This window comes from Corticium candelabrum, chromosome 19 (assembly GCF_963422355.1).
Source record: "Corticium candelabrum chromosome 19, ooCorCand1.1, whole genome shotgun sequence".
Lineage (NCBI taxonomy): Eukaryota > Metazoa > Porifera > Homoscleromorpha > Homosclerophorida > Plakinidae > Corticium > Corticium candelabrum.
Window position 1 is genome coordinate 5,625,251 of NC_085103.1, and position 9,297 is coordinate 5,634,547.

Sequence of the window (9,297 nt, forward strand, 5' to 3'; positions counted from 1 at the left end):
AATGTCAGTGATCTGCTACTCGATAATTACACTTCTAAGTTGGAAGTTTTGCTGTTTTCAAAGGGCTGCATGTATATAGATCTATACAGGTGGCATGCAATACATACTGTTATTGCTTAATTTGCTCCAAGATATTGCATGTGTAGCTCTATAGATCTACCAAACACTTACAGGTGTCTGCATATGTTGTGAGATAATGCAGCTCATTTATCCAGATAACAGTCAAGTGAAGAAAACAGAGTCTGTGGAAAGAGTTTCATGCAGACACACTGACACTACAATCATGCACTTACGTCCAGCTTGACATCTGGAGATCGACTCACATGTGTGGATGAGTGTTGGCCCATGCAATTTCTCAAACATCATTCTAGCCTCAGTACAAGTTGAGCGCAGTATACAAGTACTGAAGTCTATAGATCAGCTTGAGACTGATGCAAATGCTTCAATAAAGCAACTTCATTACACGAACTCGATCTAATTTGTAAAACAAATTCAGCCATTCATTGCAACTATAATCACTAAACTCTGTCGTATCAAGTCAACAAAACAAGTTGGATGACAATCAATGTCACTCTAGTCTAAGTAATTAATATTAACTAATCCATACCACTCGGCATCGAAATGACAGTAGCTACATTGTTGTCACTCAAACTGTCAACAGGACTGAATGTTGCTTGTTTCTCTGCTGTAAATATATTTTTGTCTGAACTGCAACTGTGTTTGTCCTCTTCAGGTATGGGCCGAGGTGCTGACATTGCAGATGCTATCGCTGTTTGTGCTCGATTTATGGATGACTGATAGTCAAGACCAATGGCTGGTGATTGGGAGCGGCTTAAGCTTGACTCAGAGCTCTGATCGTTCTTGATTTCAGTTTGATTAGGTGTGCCTTGAATATGAACAAGTGAAGATCAGACTCAATGTTATAGCTGATCAAACAGTCAGTTTTCACATAAACACACACACACACACACACACACACACACACACACACACACACACACACACACACACACACACACACACTTACCATTATCTATGAACGACATGTGCAACATTTCTGTACTTCTACTCTCTGCCCTAAACGCTCTCTTTACTGGTGACAACTGTATGCCAACTGCCTCCCCATCAAAATCTGGAATTTGCTCTTTCTCCTGCATCCATGTAATATCGAAACTCATTGATGTCAATAATTTTTGCTTTTTACTGTTGCTATAAATAAAACACAATAATTAACAATTATTACTGATTAGTACAAGAGGGAATTACCGATAACAGTAGCCTGCTATGATGAGAAGCAGTAACAGCAAGATGAGTACTGAAGTGCTAACAATGATCCAAATAAAGGTTGGTACTACAAATATTAAGAAACATTTGCCAACATCACATACCATCATAATACCATATATCTATTATAAATCACACTGCGCAGACTTTCATTGCACTGCAACAAGCAAACGCGCGTGTGTGTGTGTGCATGTGTGTGTGTGTGTGTGTGTGTGTGTGTGTGTGTGTGTGTGTGTGTGTGTGTGTGTGTGTGTGTGTGTGTGTGTGTGTGTGCATATGCATGTGTGTGTGTGTGTGTGTGTGCATGTGCATGTGCGTGCGTGTGCATGTGTGTGTGTGTGTGCGTGCGTGTGCATGTGTATGTGTGCACACACATGTATGCATGCGTGTGCGTGCATGTGTGTGTGTGCACATGTGTGTGTGTGTGTGTGTGTGTGTGTGTGTGTGTGTGTGTGTGCATGTGCGTGTGTGTGTGCATGCGTGTGCATGCATGTGTGTGTGTGTGTGTGTGTGTGTGTGTGTGTGTGTGTGTGTCTGTGTGTGTGTCTGTGTGTGTGTGTGTCTGTGTGTGTGCATGTGTGTGTGTCTGTGTGTGTGCATGTGTGTGTGTGTGTGCATGTGCGTGTATGTGTGTGTGTGCACGCGCCTGTACCTGCAGAGGAATGAGAAGGGGACCTTGTGACCACTGGAGGGGGTACTGTGGTCACAAGAGTCCTTGACGACTGACCTACAAACAAATTCCAATATTTTTCACAACCAATCAACTACCCATCCATTAGCATTACCACCACTAGTGTGCAGCATCGAAGACACACCAACAGATACCAAAGTACAATCAGTTGTAAGCATACCAGTACGACTGACGGACGACAGCAAACTTGTCACCACATCTGTTGCATTCCTTTGCCGTAAAGTAGCCAATACACTTTCCATTGACACAGAAACGTCACTCGTCGTAAAACCTGGAAACACCATAGAAACACTCGTGGCATTGAACGGTCTTGATCTGATGGTAGACACAGAAATACTCAAACTATTCAATGTTTGAGTAGAGAGCATTAATGGTGCTGCTGTTTTTGGTATTTTTGCTGACATCACAGTTGGTGATGCTGCTAATTGTGAAGCAACTGAAAATTGATGTCTGGCCGCCGATGGCTTTACAATCGGACTGAAACTGTTTGCAACCATTTCTGTTGCATTGATGGTAAGCGGACGTGTAAGACTCGTTGGTAAACTCATCAGTGGACTAACTGTTGACATGTTGATATTATTCAACAATGACATACTGGATGTTGATGCTTGTGTGATGCTCAAATTGGACGGAGAGTCTACAGTCGACGAGACGTGTTCGAATCCAGCAGACGCACTTGCTGTTATCACAACTGATTTTGTGGCTTGCAATTGATCTCCAAGTGACAAACTTGCCACACGTGCAGACATCTGGAATCCACCAAGAAATGTAGAAGACACACTGGGAATCATAATTTCTTGACTCGTCTCCGCTGCATCTGTAAACATCGATGAGTCAATGGCAAATATACCAGCCAATGAGTGTGATGTGACAACTGAAGTTTGAAGTGGCAGAACTGGTGGGCTTTGACGCTCCATTTGTTTACTCTGAGTAAATTCTGATGCAGTAAATGAATTAGGATGAGAAGGCATAGCAAAGAAAGACGTCGTTATGACGTCTGCACTCGATGTAAACATCACATCAATCAATTGCGTTGTTGCTGTTTCCAGGATTGAAGTTAAAGGTGTTGATGTTTGTCTTGCAATTATTGCTGTTTCAGAGAGACTCGATAGAACAGAAAATGGTGTGGGCGTGGCTGTTATCATTCGATTTTGACCAGTAGACGTCGTTTGTAGTCCGGCAACTGTTGCATTTTGAAGCTCTGCTGTTGATGTTTGAGACTCCAAACGGACGACTGGCGAGCTTTGAAGTCTACCGTGAGTAAACTCAGACATGCTGACTTGAGTGGAAGCTGCACCAACTTGAATAAAACTAGAAGAAAAGGCACGACTTATGTTTGCCTTTTGAGTTAAATTAGAAAGTGTTGATGCTTCTGGTGCTTTCACTGCTGTATATAAATTTGATGTGACAGAAACTGGTGTGGGGTTTATATCCACATCTTTACTAATAATTGATGTTGCTTGTACTTGAACAGTTTGATGAGAAAACGAAGCCTCTGGTGTTGTCTCTGATGGAGAAATGAGAGTAACATCACTCGTGAAAGGTACATCAGTCGACATCAGAATCACCAACGCATCAGTCTGCAGACCTGATATAATGTATTACAATACAAAAGTCAAATATTAAAAACTGAAACTTTGGTAAACGAGTTAATTACCTCCATCTATAGTACTGCTAATAATGTTACCATTTTTCCGTGTTTTACTCACAGACGCACTTGTAGCAGTAGATAATTGTTGCTTTAGTAAGTTTTCACTAATAAAGGTAAAAGACTCTGACACTCCAGATTCCGACTGTAGAGACACTGTGGCTTCTGATGACACTAGAACTTCAAATGGTGTCAAAGAAATGACAGACTACCACAAAATTTACATCAACAGTCATTTTCCTTAGAACACATCATTAATTAAATAATACAATTGTGGTAATAAGCTACCTCACTGGTGGGCTGCAAGGAAGACAACACAGACGTTGATTGATCAGGTTTGGAAGGCACTCCGGATGATGAAAACACGTTTGTTAGAGACATCTCGTTAACGGTAATACTTGCAGTTGGATTATGGTCTCCACTCGAGGTGTGAACATGAGATGTGGTTTCAAACCCGGAAGTTGTGACTTTTATGACTTCACTGGTCCCTCTTCTCTCAATCGACTTTCCACTGGATTCACCAAACGTCATGAAACTACCGCCAAAGAGCGAAGAATTTCCTCGACTTGTCGCCATTCGAACTGTCGAAGCACCCAAAGAAGCTAAGTTCCTGGATACTTCCGGTAGCGGCGCTCTCTCACTGCTAGCATTGATCGGCACCTGTTGAGAAAGAACACTCGCATATGTCGAGAAAACGAAAGCACTTGAGCTGCTGCTGTCGACATGCACAGAGTCTGAAGACACAAAAAAGCTGCTAGCATCAACGACTAATGCGCTTGACACGTTTGACGAAAAAACTGATGTTACAAGGTGTAAGACGATGAGCATCAACACTGCATGTCTAGACTCTCTTCTGTAGACACAAACATACTCCATCTGTAATTCCTCGATGTTTGTATTGCGTGCGCAACGCTAGAAGACGCGAATGGCGAGCGGTGAGGAAGGTCGCTGTCCTGCTGCTCGCGTGACGTCCTTGAAACGCGAAACGAGGCTGGAAAAGGAGCTGCTGCGCCGCAGAGTTGACGTTTGTTGTCATTTACCGGCCTGTTGGGCGGGGCTTAGTAATTAAGTAATTAATGGGCGTGGAAAACAACGAGGTGAAACAGAAATTAATGATTGAAAGTGGAAAGTTTGCATGGAGTCCGGTTTTATTGCTACAGTTGGCATTCACTTTTCATAGTTTTAATTGAAAGATTAAAGTTTGGTTAGAATGGTCACGTGACCAGATTACGTGTTAGACTTGTACTGAAATGAAAGTTGAAAGTTTGGAGTCCTACCTGTTATCGTCATTCACTTTCTATTGTTCTAATTAGAATATTGCAGAGTGGTTAGAGTAGTCACGTGACCAAATATTTTTAGTCAACATATTTATACATATACCAAGTAAATTTTATTTTTAAAACAATTTAAAATTGTATATACACATAGAAATCTTAATTAATTAAATTAATTGCAAAATTGTAATTACATAAATTAAAATTTTTAAAATATAATTATCTAATTAATAGTCATAATGCGCCAAACATAATATCAAAATATACACAATGTAGCAAACTGTTGTAAATTTAATGTTAATGTAAGAAATGTTCAAACTTCTTACGTGAGACGTAAATCATACCATACTAATCACGTGACCACAAACGTTTTTATTTACTAAATTATATAAATTAATTAAAATTTAAACATAATTAATTAACAATAAATTAATTAGAATAATATACAATTCATACCATACCAATCACGTGAACAAAGACAAATTTATTAATAAACATAAAATAAATAAATAAAATTTAAACATACTTAATTAGCAATAAATTAATTAAAATAATATACAATTTATGCCATACCAATCATGTCAACAAAGACATATTTATAAATAAAATAAAATAGATAAATTAATTAAAATTTTAAACATAAATAATTGACAATAGATTAGTTAAAATAAAAAACAATTTATACTACACTAATCGCGTGACCAGAAACGTCTTTATTAACTAAAATAAATAAATAATTAAATTTTAAACATAAATAATTAACAATAGATAAACTAAAATAATATACAATTTTTAATATACCAATCACGTGACCAAAGACGTCTTTATTAATTAACTAAAATAAATAAATAATTAAAATTTAAACATAAATAATTGACAATAGATTAATTAAAATAACATACAATTTATACTACACTAATCACGTGACCAGAAACGTGTTTATTAACTAAAATAAATAAATAATTAAATTTTAAACATAAATAATTAACAATAGATAAACTAAATAACATACAATTCAACACAATTAAATCAAATCAAACAAATTAAAATAAAATTTAATATCAATATGTACAAGAATACCCACAAATCACGTGACCAGTGACGTTTCATTATCCAGATTTCCTCTTTCATCACCTACCCGTCACCTCTTGTCATCATCTCCATGCAGTCTACCAACCCTCTCCCATAACTCACGACTCTTCATTACAATGGGCTCCCCTTTATCCCTCAAAGCGGTTCTCCAGTGGGCGTGTCGTGATGCGACAGTAGCAACACGTTATGAGCGCATATTTCACGTTGAAGGCGTCCAGGACATTGAGGACTTGTCTGAGTTGACTGCGGAGGATATGAAGGAAATGGGAGTTAAGGAGACGCATGCGAGGAAGTTGGAGAGAAAATGCAAGAAAATGAAGATGAAAATTGCCGTCGGCACTAGACAGAATGTGGTGGGAATAATACAGGTGGGTGGAGGGGCTTGTAGGCGTGTGTTTTGGTAGGATTTTGTGTTGGTGTTGTGTGTGTTTGGTGTGTGTTTGGTGATTGTCTGTTTGTTTGTTTGTCTGTCTGGCCTGCTGTTTGTAGTCTGTATGTATACACGTAGACAGACACACACGCACACATACATGCGCACGCACACGCACACACACGCGCGCGCGCATAGACACACACACACACACACACACACACACACACACACACACACACACACGACACACACGCACACACAAACACATGCATACACACACACACACACACACACACACACACACACACACACACACACACACACACACACACACACACACTAGACTAGACAGATTTGCTCTGTTTGCCTGTCTGTCTGTCTGTCTGTCTGTCTGTCTGTCTGTCTGTCTGTCTGTCTCTTGTCTTGCTATTTATTTGTGTCATTATCTAGGTACCTGGTGGTATGAAACTGCTTGATGTTCGCAAAGTTATAGCCAGAGATCGCCTACCACAAGTTCCGTCGTCATTCCATTTTAGAATAGATGAATCTGCTGTTATTACAGAAGCTCAAGAAGCTACTTGGGAAGCTGAAGTGTTTGCAGACGAGTCAGGAAATTCACTCTGCATTTTAATGCCACAGCAGATGTCTAATAAAAGTAGCAACTTACTTGTCTGTTTATCTATTTCCAACTTTGTGTGTTGTGTTTGTTTGTTTATTCTTTTGTCTATTTATTATTTTGTCTTTGTTTGTTTATGTGTTTGTTTGTTTGTTTGTCTGTCTGTTTGTTTGTTTGTTTGTGTGTCTGTTTGTGTGTTTGTCTGTTTGTTTGTCTGATTGTCTGTTTGTCTGTCTGTTTGTTTGTCTGTTTGTTTGTTTGTGTGTCTGTTTGTGTGTTTGTCTGTTTGTTTGTCTGATTGTCTGTTTGTCTGTCTGTTTGTTTGTCTGTTTGTTTGTCTGTCTGTTTGTCTGTTTGTTGTCTGTCTGTTTGTCTGTTTGTCTGTTTGTCTGTCTGTTTGTCTGTCTGTTTGTCTTTGTTTGTTTGTCTGTGTGTCTGTATGTTTGTTTGTATGTTTGTTTGTGTTTGTTTGTCTGTTTGTTTGTTTGTTTGTTTGTCTGTCTGTCTGTTTGTCTGTTTGTTTGTCTGTCTGTTTGTTTGTTTGTTTGTTTATTTGTTTGTCTGTCTGTCTGTCTGTTTGTCTGTTTGTCTGTCTGTTTGTCTTTGTTTCTTTGTCTGTGTGTCTGTATGTTTGTCTGTTTGTTTGTCTGTCTGTTTGTTTGTTTGTTTGTTTGTTTATTTGCTTGTCTGTCTGTCTGTCTGTTTGTCTGTTTGTCTGTCTGTTTGTCTTTGTTTGTTTGTCTGTGTGTCTGTATGTTTGTTTGTATGTTTGTTTGTGTTTGTTTGTCTGTTTGTTTGTCTGTTTGTCTGTTTGTTTGTTTGTTTGTTTGTTTGTCTGTTTGTATGTTTGTTTGTCTGTCTGTTTGTTAGTTTGTCTGTTTATTTTTCTGTTTGTCTGTCTGTTTGTTTGTCTGTTTGTCTGTCTGTCTGTTTGTTTGTTTTTGTCTTTATCTGTTTTTTTTTTATTACTTGCTCTCTTATTTCAAAACATTTTGCAACATTTTGTGTTGCTTAGGCGTGTCAGTTAGCTCAGCATCGAACGGAAGAAGCGTTAGCACTACAAGCTCAACTAAATCAGTTCAAAGACCAAATCCTAACAAAACTTTTGATAGACTCACGACGCAGCAACGTCAAATACAAAATTCTGGTCAGTGAACAAATTTGGGTTAATTAATTAGGCATAATACAATAGTCTAATATATTTATAGATATAGACATTTAATTAATTAAATCAATAAATTAATTTTTTAATTAAATTTAATTTGTTGTATTGTGTAGGTCTAGTTTACTCCATTAGCACATTCAAGCTAATTAATTAAGCCCAATACAATAGTCTAATATATTTATAGAAATACATATGTAATTAATTAAATCAATAAATTAATTATATATTAATCTAATTTGTTGTATTGTATAGGTCTAGTTCACCCAGCAAGTCAACCATATGGCCATAAATCGTTGACTTCAGTGACCACATCCCAACCATCTCAATACAATAACGACGATGCCATCTTTACTGAACCTCTTCCCGCTACAAGCTCTACTCTCCCTCCTCTCGAAGATATCCACTCTCTCATTAAAACGTCCAACGTGTCTCACTTGAGTACAAAAGACATCGTCAACAGCTCAGGTATTGCACCAGTGATGCAAAGGATGAGAATTGGTGATGTGAAGGTTGATGTGAAGTCAAGCCAGGAAGAGAGGGAAGGTTATGGTATGAGCAAATTGTGGAGGAGTGTTGGTGGAGCAGCTACAGATTATGTGCAAAGTAAAGGCTACAGGGAGAGGTGAGTTGAGACAATGAAGGTGGATGGTCAGCTGTGCTTGGTGTTTGTGTGACTGACTGCCTCTTTGGTTTTTTACTGTTTGTGTGTGTGTGTGTGTGTGTGTGTGTGTGTGTGTGTGTGTGTGTGTGTGTGCACGTGCGCGCACGTGCTCACATGCATGAGTGTGCATTTTGTCTGTATCTGTCTGTCTGTCTGTCTGTCTGTTGGTTTGCCTTTCTGTCTGTTTGTCTGTCTGTCCCTTTATCCATTTGTTTGTCTGTCTGTCTGTTTGTCTGTCCATCCATTTGTTTGTTTGTTTGTTTGTTTGTCTGTCCATCCATTTGTTTGTTTGTTTGTTTGTCTGTTTGTCCATCCATCTGTCTGTCTGTATTTTTTTTCGTCCATCTGTCTGTCTGTCCATCTGTCTGTCTGTCTGCCTGCCTGCCTGCCTGCCTGCCTGCCTGCCTGCCTGCCTGCCTGCCTGCCTGCCTGCCTGTCTATCTGTCTGTCTGTCTGTCTGTCTGTCTGTCTATTCATCCATTTGTCTGCCTGC

At 38.8% G+C, this 9,297-nt stretch overlaps 2 protein-coding genes across 2 annotated transcripts in view; one reads left to right on the forward strand and one right to left on the reverse strand.

Annotated features, from left to right (window-relative positions):
* Positions 1-353: 353 nt before the first annotated feature.
* Positions 354-4,612, reverse strand: LOC134194959 (mucin-2-like). Its single transcript, XM_062663946.1, has 7 exons — positions 3,912-4,612; positions 3,633-3,831; positions 2,070-3,563; positions 1,937-2,011; positions 1,267-1,351; positions 1,028-1,209; positions 354-886 (listed from the first exon to the last, which is right to left on the reverse strand). The coding sequence occupies exons 1-7, from the start codon at positions 4,497-4,499 to the stop codon at positions 597-599; spliced, it is 2,913 nt and encodes a 970-aa protein (XP_062519930.1). The 5' UTR covers positions 4,500-4,612; the 3' UTR covers positions 354-596.
* A 1,391-nt stretch (positions 4,613-6,003) lies between these two features.
* The window catches only part of LOC134195122 (uncharacterized), a 7,092-nt gene continuing 3,798 nt past the window's right edge, over positions 6,004-9,297 (forward strand). The window contains exons 1-4 of the mRNA XM_062664131.1: positions 6,004-6,357; positions 6,813-7,017; positions 7,994-8,125; positions 8,396-8,765. Of these exons, the coding sequence (XP_062520115.1) occupies positions 6,106-6,357; positions 6,813-7,017; positions 7,994-8,125; positions 8,396-8,765 (959 nt within the window). The 5' untranslated portion in view covers positions 6,004-6,105. The remainder of the gene's footprint in view (positions 6,358-6,812; positions 7,018-7,993; positions 8,126-8,395; positions 8,766-9,297) is intronic.

Bases quoted from the DNA above. Each gene is read 5' to 3' on its own strand.
- LOC134194959 (XM_062663946.1), bottom strand. From the start codon at position 4,499: ATGGAGTATGTTTGTGTCTACAGAAGAGAGTCTAGACATGCAGTGTTG. The intron at 2,012-2,069 runs GTAATGCTAATG...ATTTGTTTGTAG, and splicing joins GATGCTGCACACTAGTGGTG to GTCAGTCGTCAAGGACTCTT. The intron at 1,352-1,936 runs GTACAGGCGCGT...TAATATTTGTAG, and splicing joins CCCTTCTCATTCCTCTGCAG to TACCAACCTTTATTTGGATC.